Genomic DNA, 25,857 nt, shown 5'->3' on the forward strand with positions numbered 1-25,857 from the left:
CGTAATATTATGACAGCAGGTTGGGTTGCTGTAGGTCAGCTGTTGTCGCCATATAACTTGAAAATACATCTTAAGACAAATATTGCCACTAAGTACTTAACGTAGTCCTGCTAGAGTCTGCGCACGCGCAGCTTTAGCGAGTCTAGCAATCACCAAATGTGGTCGTTGGCGATGAGTGCGTGCTTCAAATCAATGCAAGGAACCACGCGATGCTGGACACTGAACAGAGAAGTAAAACGTGGTTGTTATCAGGCACCCCGTGTGTCTGGCATAGAAGGGGCAGGAGTGGACGTTAGGTTATTTCCTCAGCCTGATGGCGAGGTCCTGACAACGTTATCTGCTGCGTGTCTTTTAGCTGAGGAGATTTATAGTGACTGTCTCATCTCATCTGTGACCTTGGTTAGGGCAGATTGCAGGAGCCTGCATCATCATGTGCATCAGCTGGGTGCCTTTCAGTATGTGGTACATTGTATATTTGACTAGCTTTGCTTGTTGGCTCATTGGCCCACGGGGAATAAAACTGATTCCATTGCCTATCCTAAATAAACCAAATAAAGTCATATAAACAGTCACCCTGATCTGAAATCATCTGTAACCCAGTGTGAAAGTAGTGACCTCCTTCCACCACTGCTCTAAACACATTGCACTGAACCCTTGACTCAGAAGAGTTCTGGCCATTTTGTACCCAAATTCTAAGAGTGGTTTCCATGACTTTACAACCAGTGGCCCCTGGCATCTCCGTAGCCTTTCTCAGGCTGGCATGCACTCCAGCCTCAGCCACTGAGTCAGTCTGCCTTAAAGGAGCAGCAGTCTACATGAGTACATGTTGGTTTGTCTGCTTCATTCTGTGACACTCTCATGACTCGGGTGGCTTAAATAAGACTGTGCACTCTAGGCCAAAGCATTCTGGCTCAACAGGGCAATCCACAATCTACCAGCGCTTTCATGTAGGCTTTTTTTGTTTTTGTATTATGAGGGTCATTACTGGTGGATTTGTCATTGTCTCTCCAATGCTTAGATGAATAACGGATTGTTTTTATATGTACAAGGAGCAGAAGATGTTCAATGAAATGGACATGGAAAGTCGTTTATTTGGGCTTTGTGTTGTATATCTTGAGACAGCGGTTCTCAAACTTTTCACAATGAGTACCACCCACGAAAACAATTGGCTCTCCAAATACCACCATTATGACTGGCATTAAAATACAGGTGCGTAAGCCAATTCAACTACATATTTTGCATTGTACATACTGTTTTGCGTTGTCAAGTCTTTATGAAAAGACACCTTGGAGACTCCCTGAGTACCACTAGCGAGAGTTTGCGTACCACCAGTGGTACCCGTACCACAGTTTGAGAACCACTGATCTGAGAGATACCACAGAAGTCACTATAGAATATAGACACTATATTCTAGGAGACTGTGATTTAAGGTCAGCGGTAGTGCTACGATTGAGTGATGTCAGCCAGCAGACCTGTTGCAGGTGAGTGTGGAGTGTACAGGTATCAGCTGACCTGTTTCAGATGAGTGTTGAGTGAACTGACTATAAGTATTACTGATGTGCACAGGTAGGCACAAATGTGCATTTTATCGCACAGTTCAGGTTTTGCAGGTCTCTCTCTCTCTCTCTCTCTCTCTTACTGTTTGCGTATCTGTCTGTCTCTCTGTGTGTGAAAGACAGAGCCCCAGCAGGACAGCTGCTTGTTTTCCCTGTGCTGTCTCATGTGTAGCTCATGTGACAGGCCTATTTCCAGCATGTGCCACGGGCCTCCAGAGAGACACCTGACACCTGTGGGCCCTCCAGTTCCCACCAGCCCATTAAATCCCCACATATACAAGTTCTAAGCCTGAACCCACTCCTTAAACCCTAAAACAAATATTGATCAATACAAAATAAAAATTAATCTGTTACACCCCAAGCCTCCCTTCATCAGCGCTTTGAACCTTAATCCTGTCCAGAGCTATACAGTAACCTTGTTGGTGTCTATCTATCCAAACCTTAAAATGTGTTTTTGAACTCAAAGCTGTGAGTGCTTTTAAACCCCAAAGTTACGCCTTTACAAATTTCCTGCTGTGCTTCAAATCTTTACTCCATCAGTCAGTTCAACTCCAGCTTAAACTTGTGTTCAAACTTTAAGACCAGTTTAGTTCCTTAGTCCCTAACTTAATGCTGCTTTCATCCCGTTTCGCCATCTTCAACGCTTGACCCTAAAGACCAGGGCTGCAGTCTGATAGTCTTTTGTGCTGCTTAGGAAGGTTTATGACTGAGTTAAATGACAACGAAAGTGTCCAGGTGACAGCCATAAGAGCGGTCAAATCGTCCAAAATGGTCAGGAAGGGTACTTCAATGTTTCCTTTCCTAGATGCACTTGTTACCCTGGACTATCCTTAAAAGTAAACGGAAGGAGATAATGCTGTCCAACAATTTCATGTGGCAGCAACATTTAAAGCAAGTGTAAGTTGGGTTCTCTTAGCACCTTCTCTTACAGTAGGCTGTCTTTTCTTAAGTCCTGATGAAAAATGGCAGAAAGGACATAGGATGTAATTTTTTATGTGACTATTCGACCGCGGTCTACATATTTTTCTACCTAATGAACCAATGCTTAAACAATAACCTTTTAAGCCCCGGGACTTAATCTCTACAGAAAACATTATGACCTGAAGCCTATAGATTCCAGGGGGACTGCTGCTGCTCAGTGTGAATAACTAACACCACCCAGCGCAGTCTTGGAATGCCAGCCAGCCTGTTGCAAAAGGTGCTTGCTCTCCCTGGGTTGTTTACATGTCGCCATGTTTTTCCTGGTCCATGTCTCCAGAGATGGTTCTGTTTTGGGCTACAGTCAGTCCTGTGTCAGGTCGAATGCTGATTCAGTGCCGCCCTGGACTTAATGTCAGCTCTGTGTTATAGGATCACATTGGTTTATGCGGCAGAGCAATGATACAGACCTGATGTGTGTATTAGACAGGGATAGACAGCTCAACCGAGCGTCCCTTCATGGTATGTGTTTGAGCTTGTTGTGCTGGCATGCGGGAGGTGTGATAAGATTGGAGTGCCCTGGCTGGCAGCATGTCCTGTGGAAAATAGACTCCATATTTTCCAGTCTGACAGGTGCTTGAAACTCAACTCTTGCTTTCAAACAAACAATGCCAGTTCCTAGCTTCTTAGGATGATTCATGCAATGAGTCAACAGGTTAAGCATAGCATCCTGACCTTACAAACCAGTAAACATAAAATGTGTGTGTGTGTGTCAAACTGTTTTGTCCAATGACTTTGTTTTTTTTTTTATTTATTATTATTTATTAATTATTATTTATTAAAGGGAAATGAGTCCTATCCTTTTATTAGGATGAATGGACTACATTCTCAAGGCATCTTTCACGCGGTAATCCACAATTCAATCAAGGTCTACATAAAAGCGCAGAGGTCTTGGAGCATTCAGTACCTGGTTAAGTCTGAGTTCAGCGTCCTCTGGTCGGGATGTCAGTCAAGCGAGTGGGCTATTGAATGCAAGGCTTTGTTGGGGTTGACACAGTAAATCTAGAACTCTGGCTCTACTTTCACTTACTTCTTATTACAAATGCTTTCGACTTTCCCGCTGCTTTGTGGTCTCCTTGCCTAGATTCATTTTTAGTGCCTAAATCTCCTCTTAGATGGTAGACTTTGCTCTAGGAGTGTTTTGGGACTGGGTTTTCAGGAGGGACACAGGGAAATGGGTGTTTGTTATTGGAGTGGTTTCACTGGCAGAGATCGCATGATCATAGGAACAGATGATCACAAGGTCTGAATTTGCAGTACAGTGATGTGCTGGAGTCCTGCCAATACACACACACATACACATACACACACACACACACCTCTTATGTTCCAGTCCCTCGTACTGTTACTGACGGTTAATGCCGTCCATGTTATAATGTAATTCTAGAGGTGGTAATTGTCAGACTAATCGGGTATATTTGAGGGTATGAAAAATCAGATTTGTATGTTGGAAGTAGCTGTCAGACTCATTACTCTCTCTCAATTTAATGTCATCTGGGCCAGTTTAACTGAATAACATAGCTGTGTAACTAATGGCATATCTGCCAGCAAGCATTGTGGGCAATTGTCATTGTAAGTGGAGGCCTAAAGCAGAGTCAGTAGCCTACCATGCTGAACTTTTGCTAAAGAACATCCTAGAAGTAGGTCATGCTCACATCTACAATGCAGCCAGGAAAGTACACTAATTTTGTTTTCTTGCTTTTTGCTCGCAGTTTTCTCTACACAGTGCCCCCTACAGCTTCAGAGTATATATTTTACGGCACCTCTTTCCCTGTTCCTCCGACAACGGTTTATTCTGCTTCTTTTTGCCAGCTCTGCCATGACGAATGTCTGAGAAGCATGGCGTGTGTGTGTAGTGGCATAAAGCAATTCATTACATTGTGAGATATTCTGCAAGACTTTCTGACTCTGAGGCCGGTGGCTCGCCGGAACAAAGTTGCAAGGCTGTTTTTTTCTGCTCACAGACGCTCGGGGGAAGCAAGACGGCCACCATTCAACCCGGAAAAAGTCATATAACCATTCCAATGACTCTGAAGCTGTTATTTTAAGGGAAATTAAGCTAAAAAATTACGTAGTTCCCTTTAACTGTTTTTAAGGCTTCTCAAACAGTGGTAGCTTCATTTTACCATCGCTTGGTCCATTAGCCACTGCAAAATAATATTTGCAAACAAAGTGTGCGATGCCAAATGTTCAGATAGCTGAATATATTTTCATCATTAAGTCCGGTCTGATAACTGATTTTGTACATCTTTGGAGGGGGTCATTTTTCCTTTGTGTCACAGACCATTTTTTTTTAGATGAAAAATGTTTAGACCCAAATCCTCAGGCCGCCCTAATCCGTTAAATCTATTCAGAGGAGAGAAAACTGAATAGTTACCTGAGAGAACATTGGAAGTGCTCTGTTTGATTGGCAAAGGCTGTTCATGTCCTATCAATATAAATAAATATTGCAGCATACACACACACACACACACACACACACACACACACACACACACACACACACATAAACAAACACTCCAGGTCCAGGTCCCCTGGGCCAGGACATCACTTGTTTGGGACTAATGTGTATGAACTCTACCACACTAGAAAGGGCAGTGCATGTTTTCATGGACCAGATGTGTTATTGCTGATAAAATTGTGCTTGACCGGGCACCGCACACCATACAACACAAGTGTGTTTTGTGCCTTGATTGTGATTTACTGTAGGCGGTTTGTGGGAAAGGAATTATCTCATAAAAGCCCAAGAGACAGGGAGTGTCTGCTATACACCACATTACTGTTACGTTAGATAGTTAACACATTCTCTCTTTCATTTTGTCTCTCAGTTTCCCTCCAGTGACCGTTCATCCCCCTCTTTCTGTCTGTCCTTTTGCTTCACCTCCCTGTCCTCTAAGAGTCCACAGGCTCAGGCTGAGGGAGGCTAATGTGCAAAATAAATAAATGAATGAACTTTGTGAGCATTTCTCAATGACTGGCATACACATGCACACACCTTTATTCTTACTCTTTATCATTGAAGCAAAAGTAATTAAGTTCAATTCAGTGGGATTGCCCAGATAACATCTTAAGTTGTGAATGTTTCCCACAAGCCCAACCCATTTGTAAATGTTTATGGGCAGAAAGAATTTGTAGTGGCTATTGATTGTACTCCCACATAGAGATGTGTTATGACTATGTTATGGTTAGGGTTACAGTATTTTAATAATTTAAATATGAACATATGAACAAAACATCCCGTTTTTAAAAAAGTTGAAAAAGCCTACAGTAATTTCCTGTGTATTAGCCGCATTGTGTATAAATCGCAGGACAGTGTTTTATGCAAGTTAAAAAAGTGAAACCATATTAATACCATATTAACTGCCCACGTGTATTAACCTCATAGCTGAAGAAATTTAGCAAAATCAATGTATAAACCGCGGCTAATAGATGGAAAGTTACGGTACATTAAGCATAATAGTAATAAGAACCATCATATTAATTAGATTAGATTAGATTCAACTTTGTTGTCATTGTGCAGAGTACAAGTACAGAGTCAACGAAATGCAGTTATATTAACAATAGGCTATGTCTTAGCATATGGACCCTTTCATCAATAAAAACAACAACAATGCTTGAACGTTCTATTTTGGCCCCAATCTACTTCCTCTGCATTAAGATAACATATGGAATGTTAAAAAGGAAGTCTTGTGGGGCCAACTATGATGCTGATAATGGAACTCTCTTGAAAGGGTCCATATTTAGCATAAGAGGAATAAGAATATGTTTGAGGGTTTAGGGATGGGGCAGAAAGGGTGAGTGCATGAATGTTACATTTCGGTGGAACTAACCGACTGGAAGTGAGGACGTGACTGGAAAAGTGATTTTTAGGATGGAGGAGTTGAGAGTCTAGCATGTAAGGGCACTTGGCCTGAAGGACTAGGGAGCAAGAGCTGATGTGGGGATAAGGTTGACATTGAGCGGCACTTTGTAGAGTTAATGAGTGCATGATCCTGCCACAGAGAGGAGATGGCTGTGCGGGTGCTCTGTTTGGTGTAGGAGGAGCTCATGATCTTTGCATGAAAGAGGCGATTGTCCTCTCGTCCAGAAAATTATGTCACCAGTGGGCATCCCTGCTGGAAGGCTTGCTGAAAGGCTGTTACTGAGAGGACCCATTTGATGTCTTTGCGTGTGTGTATCTGTTTGTGTGTGTGTGTGACAGAGAGAGAGAGAGAGAGAGAAAGAGAAGGAGCGAAGGGGATCCATCTGTGTGGCCTTCAGCTTGTAGAGGCTAGCGTGTGTGTGTGTGTGTCTGTGTGTGTGTGTGAGCGTGTATAGGCTACATTAGTGTGTAAACCCATAAATGGTTCGTTTGCATGCTAGTGCGTGTCTATGGAGACGGTCTCCTCACACTGTGAGGTTATGCGGCTGCACATGTGCGTGAGCGTGCATGCCCTGTGGCCAGTCCTCCCGCCCGCCATCCTACCCCATAAGCCCTGGGGCTCAGCCCTCATGTTTGGGGAGTGGAGTGGCCGCGGGTAGCAGTTGAGCAAACTGCCCCCAGCTGGAGTCAGAACTGACGGAGTCTCAGCCCAAGCGGTCTCATGGGGGCAGTCATAGCTTTGGAACATCACGATGATGCCAACCTTGACTATTGAGCTGAGTCAACAGCCAGCCCTAACAAGACTGGTTTCCTGGCACTCAACCTGTCAAGTGCACCAGTCGCCTTTGGGGTTTACTATTTGAATCGGAAATCTGCTATGAGACGTGGAATTCTTTTAGAATGTCAGACAGACTACACCAATATTTCCTGCTCACGCTTGAAATTATGGATGTGTCCACCAGGCATGTATTGCAATACACAATAGCTTATAGGAGATGCAGCATACAGACATGTTGGGTTTGAATCACGGTTCCATGCAGAATGGAATAGATTGTCGCTTCATGTCATGTACCTTTGAGTATAGGCTGATCTGACTCTGGGGGTGTTCATTTTGACCTGGGATCTTATTCATAGATCATCTAATTTGTGGTTATATGAGTGAGGTCACTGCATCTGCATGGCTTGAGTCTCTGGCCTCTGCCTCCCTGGTCCTTGCGGCCAATGCCTGATGTAAATATTATGGATCTGTGATGGGACTACCTCTGTCTCTGTCAGCCTGTGTCAGGCGTTTTACCTCGTGTCGTGACCTTGTAGTAGGAGCAGGAACCTAAGCATGGCCCAGAATGCCAAATGAGACGATGAGGCAGGCAGCACATGACTGCAGACAGGGATGGCATGTATGCAATCGTACGAATGTGTTTCGCTTTGTAATGGAAGTTTCCTCGTAAGTGAACCAGGCAATTCATTTCCACTGGCGCTGTGCTTTGGCTCTATTGGTATGCAGGGTAGATGCAGTGCGGCAGTGCTGCTCATTCAGGCCTTTGAGCCACTCACTAGATGCCTCTACTCTACTCACTGGCATGAGTAACAGGCTATTGTAGTGTTTTCTGTATCCTTATAATGTACTTGATCCTTCCAAAATGAGGAGTTCATACATATTAGATGGGCTATGAAAAATGCTTATAGCTTGTATAGCTTATAGTCAGTGTCAGCCTCTTACGCTTTTCTGTTTGGGTCCGATTGGTTTATGTCTCTTTATATCCTGCTGTAAGTGATGGAAATGCATGTGTAGTCTCTTAATGCTCCCTGATAGGAAAAGCTATATCTGTGTGAATAAATATTCCTGCAGTGAGATTTTATCAGAAAAAAAACAACAGATTTATTTGAACAGCTAACAGGTGTGCATCCGGTGTGCGGAGATCAGGTGAATGTGGCTGGGTCGCACAGCGTTTGTGTGTGCGACTGAACATCTGTGTTTTCCAGCAGTTGTCTGTGTGCTGTGTTAATGTTGCTTAGTGCTGTGTGTGTGATGGAATTATTTTGTGACTTAGTGATGATGGCATCTATGATTGGTGTCCTTGGTCGGACTGCAGTAACTGCCTGGGGTTTTCTCTTTTTCGCTCGCCTCTCTCTCTCTCTCTCTCTCTCTCTCTCTCTCTCTCTCTCTCTCTCTCTCTCTCTCTCTCTCTCTCTCTCTCTCTCTCTCTCTCTCTCTCTCTCTCTCTCTCTCTCTCTCTCTCTCTCTCTCTCTCTCTCTCTCTCTCAATGAAATTTTTCCTGTTCAAATATGCTTCTTTAGCACGCCAAATCATCTGTTGCATTGCCAAAGAATTCACAGGAACAATAGAAACAAATATAGTCTATATATACATGGAAAAACAAGAAAACATTTACAAACATTTACAATGTTTCACTTAATCAAGGCACTGAATGTATGTGTGCGAGTCTCTCTTTCTCTCTCTCTCCCTCTGTCTCTCTCTTTCTCTCTCTCTCTCTCTTCTGTCTCAAAAAATTCTCTCAATCACACACACACACATACACACACACACACACACACACACACACACATCGATGTCACCCCCATCACATACAATACACACATCGTCACGCCATCCTCTCACATTCTTGTCCTGTAATAGGCTATGTAGCAGCCAATCCTACTTGGCCAGCCCCCTCTCTGTGCTGTGATTGGTCATCTTGGCTGTGATGCAGAAGCCTCTCTTTGGAAACAGTCTAGACTGCAATGCCTCAGTGCAGCTTCTTTACCTGCTCAACCTGCGGCTGCCTCTCATTCTCTCTCTTTCTCTCTATCCCTCTCTATCCTCCTCTCTCTCTCTTTCTCTCTCCATCAGCAGTTATCTATCTGGCAATCTACCTCTCCATATGTCTGTCCATATATGAAATTATTTAGCATTTTTTAAATGTACATTTGATTTGCATCAGTTAGCCCTCCATCACAATTCTTTAGTCTATTTCTCTCTGTCATCACATCATACACTTCCCATCTTCCCACTAATCCCCCATCCCTAAACTGCATCCCTAAACTGCGTCCTGCCACACGGAAGGTGAGTACAGCTGACCGCACATGCCACACTGTGATTTTCTTTTTCTCTCTCTGTCTTTAGACACACACACTCACTCACTTGCATCCTTTCTCACTGCTGTCTTTTCCTCTGCCTTCTCTCTCTCTCTCTCTCTCCCTCTCCCTCTCCCTCCCTCCCTGTCTGCCCTTGTCTCCCCAGGAACAATTTCATTTTAGAATTACTGTCAAAGTGTGTGTGTGTGCGCGTGTGTTTGCGTGACCTCTAAGTAAAAGCAGAGCAGATAGGAGGAATGAGCAGAACAGGTGCCTTAGACACTGATGTGTCTTGAGCTAATGGAGCATAATGAAACTGCAGTGCCCTTGAAAGTTCCAGCACAGTCAAAAGACCGTTTACACGGAGACCCGTTCCCATACGGCAGATTATTATCCTTCAAAAAGGCCTCTCAAGTGCCAGACCTAAACATGTCGCTTGTTAGCAGGATTGTTTTCTCAAATGATCTGTTGGTTTGGCACCTGTCCCATGTGGAAATACATCCTACTGGTTGCGTGTCTAAGGTAACGCTATCTACAATTATGGAGGGGCTCGAGCTATTAGGAGCAAGCAAAAAAGAGAGCAGCAAAGCCATGCTAACAGTCCAGAAATATCAAATCTACCGAAGGACTGTCAGCGTCTGATTTCCAGCATTCAGAAAGGCTAACTTGCTTTCTTCAAAATGCTTATGAGCAACAGTGGTGTATATCTTTGCCATGAAATGTTTGAGTTGGGTCATTGTCATCTCAAAGAATGTGTAGGTCAGCAGGGCTGATATGAATTCCTTGTCAGAACATGGACATAATGGGTGTGACCTGAATGTAGGGGAATACTCACTTATTTATTTTGACACACCGACATTCTCTCCATCACCTTTTGGTCATTCCCCCTCACCCAAACACATGCCCAGTTAAGTGCTTTCCCAGTCATTAAGTCCACAGCTTTGCTCAGATTAAGTAAATACCAGCCATGAAATGTAATTTAGGAAACGGTAAGACACAGTGGAATTTTCTGCTTCTGCGCCTTTAATAACCTGATGGAAAATGAATAAACGTCATGAGCCGATTCTCTAATACACTACCCTCCCAAATCCTATGGCTGTGTACGAGTCTAATGCTGGCCTGAACACTATGGCACACATGCACATCCAAACTCCCAGCACCTTCCCCTCACGCTATGAACTGCCAGGTCTTTAACAGAGTCTTTCCAAAACCCCTGAAAAGGTTTAAGATCAGGAGATTAGCCATTCGTAATGTCGAAAGAATTTAACATAAGGAATGACATGCTAATTTACTTTGCCTTTTCATATCCCCTCCAACGCCCCCGGCTTCTGTTCAACAGCACCTCACTTAGCCAACGGCCAAAAGGTCAATCAGCCATCCGAACACAAAGCTCTGCCAGTTGAATGTATTTTTCTAGTTCAAACTGTTCTGCACTGTAATGCACCAGCTCAAAAAAAGATGTTTTTTACGGTGCCAAATGCAGAGCTATAATCTTGCTAGAATGTGCTGATCCCTACCATAGGCCCATATGTTGGCGTGAGTGGTTATAGGAAAGAATGTTTCCAAACATGCTGTGGCTACACTGCGTTCGGTGCGCACACAGATGGCAAGAAGCAGACATTTTTAAATAAGATATGAACTTCATGTGTTCATGTGACCCGTGTCACTCCCTATTCTCTTGGATTGACCTTGATCATGTAGTTAATTCTTAGCCTACTCTGACGGTAGCTGAGCCTGGAATTGATCTATTCCCGACATGGCATGGATCTGCTGTTACAAATGAGAAGATGACATCTCCAGATTTAGCCCTGGCATTCTCAGAATAGTTTTAGGCGAGGGATTGTACATGATGATCATTAGCATCTTCATCTTCACCAGCATCTTCTCCCCATATTTTGCCTTCACAGGAAAACAGGAAATCTTCTCTACTATTCAGACTGACATTCAGAGTTGTGAGTTATGTGCTTATGTATTCTTATGACAAAGATGGCACACCAGACCTTGACGTTGACATTTTGTTTATTTTTGTTATGTCTATAGTTTGTGTACATCTCTGATGCTGGTATAGAGTGATTCAGACTACTTTGTACTGCCTGATCTCCTGACCTGGCAATGACCTCCAAGGAGAAATTCAGTTTGGTATTAAAATCATTTCAAGCCTTTGGTTGCTTAGTATCAGAACTTTTTCTGGAACTTTTGAGTCTTGGGACAGATGCTTGAGCTTCAGTAAGACCCACATACCACAGGCCTGTTGTCCTCAGACCTAGGTCCAGGGGGTTCCAGTATTGTCCAGTCTGCAGCTGTGAATGTTTTGAGAAAGAGCCACAACCTCTGCTGAGTGGTTTGTTTGTTTGTGTTTTGTTTGTTTTTTGTGTGTGTGTGTGTGTGTGTGTGTGTGTGTGTGTGTGTGTGTGTGTGTTTGTGTTTTATGTGTGTGTGTTGGTGCTAGGAGAGCCATAGCTGTACATGTCTCAATACCAGCTCTGTGTCAGTGTTGTTAGCATTGCTTGTGTGTCCCAAGAAAGCGGCACATCATATGTGCATTTAAGTAAGTACACAGAGCCATGTGATATTGATTGCAGCAGCTCTGTTTCTCTCGTGATCAGGGCAGACCACAAGTTAATGCTTTGAGAACGTGTTATGCTGTGTTAGTCTGCCTTCCTCAAGCTGTTTACATTTAATACCCTCCACACAAAAGGATAATCCCACTCAGAAATGCCCCATTCTTCCCCTTCAAGTTGACTTATTATTACACACTGTGAGTACACACACACACACACACATGCCGTAACCACACACACACCACACCGTAACCATACCACACACCACACCACACACTGGGGGATCTCCCTTTCCTTGCTGTGGAACTTTTGAGTCGTCTGTAGTTTTCTAAATGTGTTTCTCTCTGTTCTCTTTTCTGTTCTGCAGGGTAGGGGGTCCTGAGGATTGCTTTGCAGAGAGCTGAAGGATGGACTGCCATCTCTGCCCTGCTCCTCCTGCTCCTTCTCAGATGCAAGTCCGACTGATCAGTTAGCGCTGCGCGTCTGCGCTAATCTCTGCTCCAGTTAGCGCCGCTCCTTCACAGGCAGCTCCACTTTAGGTAGTGGCTGAAGTTAGCCATTAGCTTTGGCACTAGCCACAGCGCCGCTTAGTGCTTAGCGTCTACGCTAACCGCTGTTTCGGTTTGGGGCTTGGATTTATGTGGACAGCTCTCAATCAGTTCCAGCCTCGGGCTCTAAGTCAGAGCCCTCCTCACCTCACATCTGCCTTAACTGAAAATTGTTATTTTTATCATTTGGGATTGTAAGAGCAACAAACGTCAAAATGCTGGATGAATATCTGTGGATGGTGATCGTGGGCTTCATCATTGCCTTCATCCTGGCCTTCTCGGTGGGGGCCAACGACGTGGCCAACTCGTTTGGCACGGCGGTGGGCTCGGGCGTGGTGACGCTGCGGCAGGCCTGCATCCTGGCCTCCATCTTCGAGACGCTGGGCTCCATGCTGCTCGGTGCCAAGGTGGGCGAGACCATCCGCAAAGGCATCATTGACGTCAACCTGTACAACGAGACGGTGCCCGTCCTCATGGCGGGCGAGGTCAGCGCCATGGTCGGTAAGAACTCCCAGCATGCTACTGTGGAAAGGACATTCAGGCCCAAGTCTATTAGCCTGTATTGCTGCGTGGCCCTTTGTACCTTTTTTGTTTGTCTGACCTGGACCCATCGGACACTCCGTCTGTTCTTCTCTCTCACTTTGTCTGACTGCGTGTTCTCCCACCTCTCTCCTCTACCATCCTCCTCTCTCCTGCTGACGTTTTGTCCCTGTACCGGTCACCTGTGTCTTTCTGACACTCTCTTGTCTCTCTCCCACCTGTATTTGTATTTGTCTCTCAGAGAGCGTGTGACAGGAGAGCGAGCGCACCGATGCTCCGCGTTCTCAGGTGCGGGAGCGTGTTTCCTAATTCTCACTCTGTGTGTGTCGGTCCAGGGTCAGCAATATGGCAGCTGATTGCCTCTTTCCTGAAGCTTCCCATCTCAGGAACACACTGCATTGTGGGAGCCACAATCGGCTTTTCCATGGTTGCTATTGGCACCAAGGGCGTGCAGTGGATGCAGCTGGTGAAGATCGGTAGGTGAACACATGCCTCTGTGTGTGAGCTGTGTCTGTATGCATACAACTTTCTGAATAATGATCATGTTCTAGTAAAAGAACTAGGGTATGTTGGTGTGTCTGTGTGTGTGAGTGGGTCTGTGTGTGTCTGTGTGTGTGTGTGGGTGTGTGTGTGTGTGAGTGTTCCAAGTTGACACAGCCGAGTGTTGTCTCTTGTGTAGTGTCCTCCTGGTTCATCTCCCCTCTGCTGTCTGGTCTCATGTCGGGACTCCTCTTCTTCATCATCAGGCACTTCATTCTCAGCAAGGTCAGTCTGAATAATTTACTCCACGTCCACAAACCACTGAGCGTATTACTGAATCTGGGTCTGGCTTCCTATAATCTCATGAGCCCCACGCTCTGGGACTGCAATTTAGGCTGCCATTCTAAACTGATGTTGTGTCTGACACGATTTCATGTAAAATAGTGTGACATTGCGATGTTAAACGATCCACTGCCCTTCAGAATAAGAAGTCGTGTCATCTGCCCTGCTGGTCTTAAACCTCTCATGCATTGTAATGTGTCTTATTTTTACCCTCGTCCCCAATAAGGGGGCAGAGGGTATTGTAACCAGGGCTGTCCATTTGTCTGTACGAGGTGTGAGTCCGCTCCATAAGGATCTTATTTACTCTTATCTCTTACTCTTATCAGTATCTTTATTTACTAGAGAGTCCACCTTGTGGTCCACATGATGGTCTAGATCAGGATCACTTGACTGCTCTTGTTGAGCATGTGAATTGGGCTGATACTAGGAAATACTATGGGATGCCTTGGTCTGATACCAGTAAAAATGCCTATGAGATGACTTGATCTGATGCCAGGAAATGCTATGGGATGTCTCGACAATTTCAATACGCCTGGTCATGTTGCGGTTTTGTACCCCTGCAGGATGACCCCATGCCCAATGGCTTGAGGGCCCTTCCCCTGTTCTATGCCACTACCATTGGCATCAACACCTTCTCCATTATGTACACTGGAGCCCCATGTATGGACACTTTTCTCACACACACACACACACACACACACACACACACACACATATGGGATATAATGTTTTTGTCTGTTTCTGTGAAATGACTAACCTGTGTGTGTGTGTGTGTGTGTGTGTGTGTGTGTGTGTGTGTGTGTGTGTGTGTGTGTTTCAGTGCTGGGGCTGGAAATGATGCCAGTATGGGCGATTGCTTTGATAACGTTGGCAGGATCAATAGTATGTGCAGGGTTGGTGTGGTTCTTAGTCTGCCCTTGGATGAGGAGAAAAATTGCTGGTAAGTATAACTCCTAGCACATGGGGTTAGTCCGTCCAGGGGCATCTCAGGGTTGTTGCAGACTCAGACATGTAATAATATACATTTTAGGTCATACATTAAAATGTTACACAGGAGGTCTGAAAAAAATTGTTTAGGATAGATCAACATGAAACTGACAACTGATACAAACTTTGTAGCCCAGATAGAATTTATCACAGTTCAAGATTATTTACTTTTATAACCCTGGGACTTTTTTGCTGCTACTGCATTGAATAAGACTTTGATTTCTTAATAATCATGTTCAAAAGTCTAGGATTTAACTAGGTACTGTACTCTTCTGTTCTGTTCTGTTCTGTTCTGTACTGTTACAGCTACTGTAACACAATCGTAATATGACAGTTGTTTTAGTAAGTCGTGATAAGACTTTGTCCAGTTAGATGACTTCTGACATTAGTCTTAAAACGAATGTGTTGTGTCCAGATAGGGACAACACAGTTTGTGTTGTTTCCTTTTTTTTTATTACACAATATGTGTTGAAAATAACACAACTTCCGTTTGAGTGTAGTGTAAAATACATAGATAGGTGTTACTGTCAGGCTTGTACTGTGTATGTGGAGAAGAAATTATTGTGTGTGAGTGTGTGCGCGCAAGAGAGAGAGAGAGGGTGTGTGTGTGTGTGTACGTACATTTCCGTTTATGCGTTCATCTGTTTCTTCCATCTGTGTTTGTGCGCGACCCTGTAGGCCAGTTGAAAGAGGAGCACCTGTCTCGCATCTCTGATGAGAGCCTGGATAAGATTCCTGAGGAGGAGGAGGAGGCGCCCGTGTTTAAGGAGCTTCCAGGGGCCAACGGGCCCGACGACTCAGTGCTGCCACTCACAGGGCCCACCACGCCAGAGGCCAGCGGCCTTGCCAACGGGGCCGCCCCGCCCCCCCCCCAACGGCCGCTTCTACGGTGAGTGGCTCCAGGCAGTAATGCTGACGTCAGAAGAAGTCAGTATTGTGGTGCTCTGCACAAAGACTAGTGTTGTTTCAGAACTCGGCAAACACAGATGGTTTGTGACTGTGACATGGCTTACACAGAGGTAGTATTTCAGCAATACTTCTGTGAGAGAAAGGGTTGTGTTAACAGTGGCCATTAATCCAGCAGAGTGAGTGCAGAGTAAGTGAGATGAGGACCAGGGCAGTGTTTATTAATATACAGATTGTACATGTTCCAGTAAGTGTTCATTAGCTCAGGCTGCACTTGGAATTATTATGGTCTGACCTTTGCTGGAGTTCTTTGACTTACTAACAGACCTGCTCTAGGCAATAAATCAATTTATTTTGAGAGATTCTTGATGTAAGTATCATCTGTCCGAGTAATAGCTTTTAGCTTTCATGTTATCACATTTCTCTTTCAACTATAAAGCAATAAGACAAATGGCGTGCATTACACCAAGAAATATTGGAATCCAGCAGGAGCCTCTCCTCTATAAATATAAATAAATATATAAGTTCTCTGCTTTCAGGTCGCACCCACTCCATGACCAACGGCTGCCTGAAGTCTCCCGTGTCCAACGGCAGCTTCAACTTTGACCACATGCGCAGCGACGGCCAGGTGTACCACACGGTGCACAAGGACTCGGGCCTGTACAAAGACCTCCTCCACAAGATCCACCTGGGACGCCTGGAGGACGAGCGCAGCTCGCGCGCCGACAACAACTACCGGCTGCTGCGCCGCAACAACAGCTACACGTGCTACACGGCAGCCATCTGCGGCATGCCCATGCAGCCGCTGCGCTCCGAGGCCGCCACCGCCACCGAGGACGCCGAGAAGCTGGTGGCCGACACGGTGCTCTACTCCAAGAAGCGCGTGCGCTACGACAGCTACTCCAGCTACTGCAACGCCGTGGCCGAGGCGGAGATCGAGGCGGAGGAGGGCGGTGTGGACGTGAAGCTGGCGTCGGAGAAGATGGGCACGCCGCCCCCTGGTGGTCTGGAGGACTTGCCGGAGGAGGAGAAAGACGAGAAGGACAGGCCTCAGGTGTTCCTGCTCTTCCACTTCCTGCAGATCCTGACCGCCTGCTTTGGATCGTTTGCCCATGGAGGCAATGATGTCAGGTACTGCCCTCTTCAGCACCACACATGTCATATTCATCTTTTACATCCAGTGATTTGCTGTTAAATAAAAACATGTCCAAAGTACCCTTTTGCACCTGGAATCTGCATATTCATGTACAAACAAATGTCCTATCACACCCCTGCCCCCATCTGATGCACTTTAGCTTGTCACTTCAAGAATACCCCTCAAAGCCTTGAGCAGCATTCATGACTATTCAACAGCCTATCAAACAGCCTCAGTACGCCGGGCTGGGGATTGGACATATCAATATACTGGCTTTATATTGTATTCAGTTGTGTTTAAATAACTCAGGTTCACTCAGCAGCACCTTTGCCTGTTTCCTCAGTATTCTCAAATGCCCTCATGACTCTTTGTCTTGGTGCGTGCAGCAATGCCATTGGACCACTGGTGGCGCTGTGGATGATCTATGAGCAGGGCGGCGTGATGCAGGACGCGGCCACGCCCATCTGGCTGCTGTTCTACGGGGGCGTGGGCATCTGCGCTGGCCTGTGGGTCTGGGGTCGGCGCGTCATCCAGACCATGGGCAAAGACCTTACCCCAATTACCCCTTCCAGGTGAGATGAGGGGCACACACCTATGGCTTAGATGCTCAAAGTTGGACACACACAGCAGCAGCTTACATTTACATCTACTTTACAACTTTATACCAACGACTCATACTATCAGATAGAGCCAGTCTGTTCCTCACTCTCCAGCTCACTCACACCTGCCACTCAGTCATATATCTGCCCCCACACACACACACCCAAACCTGCCACTCTCACCCCTGGAGCCATACGTCAAGTACACCTGTCCACCACTAACAAGGAGCCGATGTTTTCACGTGTCAAACACTAGAACACCCAAGTCTATGTCATATCCTTCCTCACACACACCTGTTGACATAGCCAACATTCCGTACTCAATAACAATGGATTACACCAGAAGAGACCAGCAATTTGGGCCTGTCTCTCACCACCTACTGTACTGTTAGTGGACATCTGAAATACTTGCCTGTTCCACCTTAGAAGGCTTCCACACTCATCGGCAGACACGCTCAGACACATGCAACCTTGCACAGACTCATTACTCTTACCAAACACCTGCCACTTACACCGCACAGCAATTCTTGAAATATTCCCCATTTCACAATATTATTTTCATCTCTTAAATAAGTCATCCACAAGCATGGCTAAGATCATTGAAAACACTAATGCTTTATCCTTTTAAGAGCACATATGCTTCCAATCACACAGTTATGATGCAGTCTGCATGCATACTTTATAGACTTGAAGATGCTGTTGTCTGGGCAATGAGTGTGAGTGTGTGAGTGTGTGAGTGTGTGAGTGTGTGAGAGTGTGAGAGTGTGAGAGTGTGAGTGTGCGCGAGAGAGAGAGAGTTTGTATGTGTGCGTGAGGGGTTTGTGTGCGCGAGAGAGAGTATGTGTGTGTGTGTGTAAACGGAAAGTCTGACCATGAAGAATATCTTTTGTTACAGTGGATTCACTATAGAGTTGGCCTCCGCACTCACTGTTGTGCTCGCTTCCAATATTGGAATTCCTGTCAGTACCACCCACTGCAAGGTATGCTGGGTAAAAGGCCACAGGCCACCCCCGCCACACCCACTGTTTGGGGTCACTGTGCACGCAAGGGAGGGGGAGGTGGTATGGGCCTTCCAATGCCTATCAGAGGAACTGCACAAACACACACACTCAAACCTACAGGCATACCAACACTCTGTCTCACACACAAACCACAACCATACACATTCCAAGATGATCAAAGGAATTACCCTTATAGCAACCAGCTCAAACCACATACAGCACTCTCACACTAGTCAGCAGGCGTTTACACAAACAGACACGGATTCTCACATAACATGCCAGCAGGCCGTCAGTCTGACACACCGACACCCACAGACATCCCCAGCGTGTGCAGTCCTCTAACCTCCCCTCGCCTCCCCGCTGCGTAACAGCTGCATGCAGTCTGAGTGTTCCAGAACCTTCTCCCGCTGTCTGTCACGTGGGTCGTCGTCTCTCGTCTGCTCGCCCTCCCATGGCATGCTGGGAAGAGTGGGCGGTAGGGGATTGTATGTCGTGTCCCGTGACCCTCCTGTCTCATGCACGTGTTTGTGTTTGTCCTATTCTCTTGTCCTGTTTCTTCACAGTGGTTTTTGCATTGAAGTAATGACTGCTCTAACAGTGGTTGTTGCCTCAAATGTGGGCATCCCCATAAGCTCCACCCACTGCAAGGTATTGGAGAGATGTACAGTAGCCCCTTCCCTCCCAAAGTAGCAACCAATCATAGCACATTTATTCCAAGACTAAGCCGATCGCTTTTCTATTACTCTTTTCTGGAGTTCTGCATCTGTATGACCAGAGTTTTACGGTAAACGTAAAACCTTACACTTGCAGATCTTTCTACAAATGCACATAAGTGACTTACACCTGCACATGTTGCATCAGCACAGTATTACACAAGCACACTTCCTTACTCACAGATTATGGTAGCACAGCTTTTCACTCACCTTATTATTTGCATTTAATGTACAATAATAATTATGAGGAGCATTAAATTATTGCTGTTAACTTACTAAAGTTTCATAGGCTCCCGTTTTGCCTACATGAGTGGTTTTTACAATAGTACAGTTTGATACATTGTACTACTAAATCGAGAGGTATTGCATTTGCAATACAACATTAATGAAAACATACAACCAATTTGGAAAAATGCTCTTTTTTTGAAAGACATTTTACTGCAAGTGTAATTAAACTAGGCAGGTGTCCATTGGTTTTCACATGGCTAACAGTTCAGATTGGTTGGTCAACTCTGTGGCTCTCTGCTAGTGGCTAATGTCATATGAGAGGCTTGCTGAAAGCTTAAACTGAGCCCTGTTGGCCCAGTACTGGTGTGGAGTTGGAGGTTTTTACCAGAGCAGCTCAGAGAGGGGAAATGCAGAGGAATGCCCCGTTCATCACATCGCCATCAGAATCCAGCCCTTCCCTCCCGATTACCCATCTGTCCACTTCATAGACATCTACTCTAACTTGCGTCGTCCTGCTGATTGGAGGCTTACTGACATTACAAAGCAACTTATAGTATACATATATATCAGCAATAGGGCCATAAAGCACTTATAGTATACATATATATCAGCAATAGGGCCATAAAGTAAATCACTCCATTAAATAGAATTAAGAGAAAAACTTTTAAACATTGAAAATGCTTACGTAATGTCTCCTAAGCCTTCAAAATGTGTCATTGCTAGTGACTTGAGGAGCACTTTGTGTACTGATGTTACTCACCTGAAACACAATTCCATAAATGCTCAGTGCCACTGGTGGTCTACAGCCAAACAGTTGTCTGTTAGCCAGAGCCTGATACTGCAAGAACACGTTTGACTCCACACAAGTCTCTGCCAAATCCACATCAAACCATCATGTAAATATATAATGCAAAAAGTTTGCATACTTTGTATTATCATATTCTCAACCTAATTTCGACTATAATTATGATCCTTTCAGTTGCTGAATTGTATGGCAACTTGTAATCACATTAGATTATCACATAATATACAATATTGTATCACACCGACATGCCATTGTAATTTAATGTCAGTCTTTCATCGTTTAACTCTAATGAAATTAGAGTTAAACTCTACTCCAAATCACTTTTTGATAAAGTCAGAGAATTGCTCCTCACACTCCTCGAGCTGTCCCTGTGTGTGCACTCAGAAAAACTCGGGTTCGCAAACAGGTCAGACTCGTACGGAGCTATACAATATGCAAGCCAGTCAACGCATCTCTTCAAGAGTTTGGAAGTGAGGGGTAAAATTTGACTTGCTGGCTCAAATATCAACAACCATTTTGCTAGAATCGTGGACTCTACATTTAATTTACTCGACTTTGAGTAATGTCAATCCCATCCAGACTCTTTGTCTTTAAGATGTTTTTTTTATTAGTAGCTATAAACATGATGTTGGATTGCCCTATCGTTTCTTAAAATTAACTTTGACAATACCATCTATTGACACTGAAATCAAGTTGGCAAATCTTATGCCACACCTGACACTAGTTTGGGCAGACCAACCCTTTGGTGTCCCAAGAGATACACCTGTGGATTCAACTTCGACAAAATCGACAATTGCTCTGGCTGTTACCACAAGTTGTTACTGCTTTCAGTCCAGTCAATGCATTCTACTATAATAATGGAGTAGAAGTATGTGTTTCTAGTCTCACTGATGGTAGAGGACTGCTCTGTACATTTCAAGCAGGCCTACTGTTGGTGGAGACAAAAACACATCCAACATGTTAGATGTTTGATGTAATTACACTTATTCCTAAGCATAATTCACTTCAACACATCAGTTCATCCAAATATGAATGGAAAACCCTTTTAACATGATCTACTAAAAAATATTTTCTCCATAAATATTTGCTCCGTCTTGATAATATTATTCATATGTGATGAGCTTGTAAACTAATCCTGTGAATTCTCATGTAGGACTACTTTTACTGTGAGCATTAATAGATGTTGCTCTTCAATGTGTGTGCGCACACATGTGTGTCCGTGTGTGTGCGTGCGTGTGTCTGTGTGTGGTATGTGTGTACAGGTGGGCTCTGTTGTGGCTGTGGGTTGGCTGCGTTCCAAGAAGGCGGTGGACTGGCGACTCTTCAGGAATATCTTCCTGGCGTGGTTCGTGACGGTGCCAGTGGCCGGCCTGTTCAGCGCGGCCGTGATGGCTCTGTTCGTGTACGGCATCCTGCCCTACGTCTGAGAAGGAGAACGAAGGAACAAGAAAGAGAGAGAGAGAGAGAGCGAGAGAAGGGAGGAAGAATTAAGTGCAAGAGGGCTAGCAGAAAGAGGTGTGGGAAGGAAAAAAGGAAGGAGCAGGGGGAAGATAGGTGATGGGGACAGTGTTCAATGAAATGCTGCCAGGAAGTGACATGGAAACTTCCTGCTGCCAAGTCTGCTCTTTTATTTATTTTTGTTTGTCTTTACCAAATTTAGCTTTTGTACCCGAAGCAAACCGGACTCTTTGGTGCAGTGATGTGACACTGTATTTATCATGCAAACACAGGTACTATTGAGTAAGACATATGCACACACACACACACAAACATACAGACAGGCACACAGGTCAGTGGTGTGCTCCCGAGAAAAATACTAATACACTGGCTGACCTCGACGTCCACCCTTCATGCCATCAGCACATTACCCTTGACCCCTGACTTCTCACCTGGCCAAATGAGGGTTCCATAGGTATTTGTGTTACCATAGAGATCCTTTTCTGAAGGCAGTGGTCATATTGCTGTGGTTTTTTTTTAAACAAAGCTTTTTGTTTTAGTACTATATTGTACTGTCCTTTTCTGTACATATTCTTTAAGATGTGTTTTTGTTTCTTGGGTTTTCTAAATAATGTTACACTATTCAACACATTGGAAGTTCTCTCAAAGAGTTTTCAGACTACAATGCCCAGATGCATACATAAACACCGCGTGTGCACACACACACACACACACACACACACACACACACACTGATTTGCTCTCTCTCTCTCACACAAATGCACACACACATTTTTATTTAATGAGTTATGTTTCAGTTATTTTATGTTCAGCTGAAATTCATGACATTTAAAAACATATTAGTTATTTTACTGCAACTTACAAACAAGTGTTGTCACAGTTGAGTGGGGTTCCTTTCAAAAATAGGCCAGATATGTTATGATTCTTTCACCTTCAATAATGATCACTTGCTTCAGGTGTCATTAAATAACACAAGAAATCTGAAGACCAGTTTATTCTCTTGCCGTCTTAACAGAAAAGTTTGCTGAAGCTAGCTGAAAAACTGAATAGTTTCTCAGTCATGTTATTTTAGTCTTAGCATCTCAAATGAAAAGTTTTAGATTGCAAGTTAATTGCTCTCTGATACTAGTTGCAATAGAAAAGCTTCAGAAGAGCTTTTTTTCCATTTTATCTTTTGACCATTTCCCATGGTAACAGTTTCCCATGGCATTTTGCCAATTATTGTACATATACAGCCAGCATGATACTGTTCCCTGGTCTCCACCAGCCTGAGCTTGTACTGCCATCCAGTGGGGTGCCAGTGTTTGCTAATAATAATGCCATCTCCACCACTGTGATGTCCTAAAGCTGCCATCCAGGAATCCCACTCTACTGTAAGCTCAGAATAATGCCATCCCAGAGTCCCACTGCATGTTCAGGTCGTATCGATGCCATCCAGTCACATGCCAGTCAGAGCCCATACTAATGCCATGACATGACCTCATGCCGCAGTGAGGCCAACAAGTGCAGAATCGGCCAAATATCTGCATAGTACTCTCCGCTTAGGAACATATCAACACACACACACACACACACACAAATGTACAGTATAATAGTGAGAGCAACTGTTACCATCTGTAGCCAGTAGCTCCCACCCGTCTGATTTGTGCTCAGCTGATTGTCGTAGTGACGCGTCTGGGCCCTCTGGCTCCCTGCTCTGCGGGCGCTCTGAGACTGGATACCCAGAAGCTTTGCTGTAGGCCCACAGTGATCGTCAGACAAGTATGTGATCACACACAGTAACCATGCCAGACATTTCTTCCGTGGGCCTACAGCCAGATGCTTCACTGTGCGCCCACTGAAAAAAACAAAACAAAGCTGTTCTAGCAGCGCCTGGGGGAGAAGGCTTCTGTCGGCTCTAGGTCCAATGAGAGGGCCGGTCGGGTTTGCCCTCGGTCCAATCAGATTTTGAAGGGCTGGCTGAGTTGTCCTCTGCTTCTGAACAGTTTGGAAATGTACAAAATGCGTGGCTTTCAGAATCAACGCAGTGTTGCTGTTTATGTGGTGTATTATTTTTATCTGTCATGAACAAATCTATGCTTAAATGGCCATTTGCCTTGTAATGTTGTGCTTTACTGTTTGTTCCATACAGTAACTTATCAGTACTGTGGTGTTTACATCGTAATCATATCTAAAAGTATCTCATCCAGTTGCCTAATGATGCCAATGACAAGACTAATCTCCATCGAATTCATCCGTCACAATAGCGAGATGCGTTTCAATTTTATCGGGAGTTTTAGTAGGTATTAGTGTGAAGTATGATCTGATATGTCTTTACACTATTACGCTGAAATGCATTGTGAGTGTGATTTAAATAATTAAGACAGTAGATATAAAAAATTTCATTAAACTATATTTTTCTACATATCTGAGTTTTACCTGAGAGAGAGAGAGAGCGAGCATGAGCCGGGCTGAGTTGAGGCCTGGTGGAATAAGAGCCCACGTCATGCCTGGTCACATGGCATTGGAGTGGTCTCGTACACTAATGCTGCGCCCAGATGGGTGCCCATTTCTTTTTGTTCTTGCACAGGGATGTCTCCTGAGCAGTAGAGACGGTGTGGTTGGTTTCCACAGATGTTGACGCTGCCTCCATTTTGCCAGACTGCCATCTTATGGCGACATGGCCGCGATTGGCATGATGTGTTCATAAAAAAAAAAATGGAGGCACAGCGCTACCAGGCCACAGGCTCCCTCCACTGTTGAACAGAAGGTGCCATATTTTCCATTTGTAGAAGCAGTTTGTGCGTTATTCAGAAGAGCTTATCTCTTCTGAACATAACCGACTTCAGGAGCTGGAGCCCAGACTACTGAGGGTTGTAGCATAACTGTGACCGGCCACTAGCCAGTCCACAGTTATTTGTAAATATCCTGGTTAACATGTAGCCGAAAGAAATTGGGCTTGCAGTCAGCTGAGATGGTTGGGGTACTTCATATGTATTAGATGGCTGTGTAATAATATTGTTAATGCACAATTCTCTCTTGTTGTTGAAGTATAGTGGCTTTGCAGTTGACTTTGTTTCGTTGTATGATGTAAACAAGGATTCTGTGAGTACCTAGTGAAAAAACTAACTTGATCCACTGGTCAAAAAGTGATCACTATCCTCAACCAGCTCTAGAGATGTGTCTGTGTGTGACAAGTTCCCAACTCAGAAATCGGCTGTCTGACCTTAACCTGACTCTAAACTAACTGCAGACCTTTTAAGGCTAACATAATTCTTTGACTAACCTTAGGATAATCCAACCCTAATACAAAAACCATCGTGCTGGGTTATGTTGTACATCTGTGTTCCATTGGTTGTATCACGTCTGTGGAGAGTTGTAAAGTACAAACAATATATCCATGGACTCCTGTGGATATTCAATGACCTCTGGGGTCCCAAAAAGGTATTCTCATATCAGTTTTCACCCAATGAGGTTTAGCAAACTACATCTCTCCATATTCTGCTGCACCTTTGGTAATGTTGTGGCCCCCGCAAAGGGTACTGCTGGCTGTTGCGCTGTGTCTGTAGAACCAACCAAACTCTTCATCTGCGTATATAATGTACTGTACTTTTACTGTTTTATTTCTTTAAAAAACTTAGTGAGAATTGTCTGCATTTGAACTAATTAAATAATGGGAATAAAAATGAGAAGAATACCAACATTTTCTGTGTATTGTCCTTTTTTTGCTTGACTTATTTAGAGTGTTGTATTGATAGTGATATAGCACTGTACTGTATCGATATAAATTAAGGGATCTGAAATTCATGTCGTTGATGGGATTTTGCCTATCATAGAATTTTCCCTTGTGATGTTTATCACAATCGGGGGCATTCCTATAAACATGCTGACATAGCAATGTTGGTTTTTAAAACTGCTGCAAAACCCAGAAGTGTTCATTGCATGAAATTACTTACAATTATATTTTATACAAAGAGGAGAATCAAAATTCTGGTTACATGTACAGTACTGTGCTCCACATTTTTTGATTGATCATGTAAGATAAGAACCACACCAAATATTGCTTTAGAGCTTTTAATTTGAATGGTCTGAAATGAAAATGC

At 44.4% G+C, this 25,857-nt stretch overlaps 1 protein-coding gene across 1 annotated transcript; it reads left to right on the forward strand.

The window, feature by feature from the left end:
• Positions 1 to 1,458: 1,458 nt before the first annotated feature.
• On the forward strand, positions 1,459 to 25,457 carry slc20a2 (solute carrier family 20 member 2). Its single transcript, XM_048243103.1, is given in 12 exon segments — positions 1,459 to 1,481; positions 12,401 to 13,082; positions 13,457 to 13,597; positions 13,801 to 13,886; positions 14,507 to 14,603; positions 14,764 to 14,883; positions 15,609 to 15,790; positions 15,792 to 15,819; positions 16,376 to 16,967; positions 17,358 to 17,543; positions 18,466 to 18,550; positions 21,580 to 25,457. Coding segments are annotated over 11 exon segments (1,968 nt in total). The 5' UTR covers positions 1,459 to 1,481; positions 12,401 to 12,796; the 3' UTR covers positions 21,745 to 25,457.
• Positions 25,458 to 25,857: the final 400 nt, after the last annotated feature.

The sequence above is a fragment of the Alosa alosa genome, chromosome 5 (assembly GCF_017589495.1).
Source record: "Alosa alosa isolate M-15738 ecotype Scorff River chromosome 5, AALO_Geno_1.1, whole genome shotgun sequence".
In the NCBI taxonomy this organism is placed as follows: Eukaryota; Metazoa; Chordata; class Actinopteri; order Clupeiformes; family Clupeidae; genus Alosa; species Alosa alosa.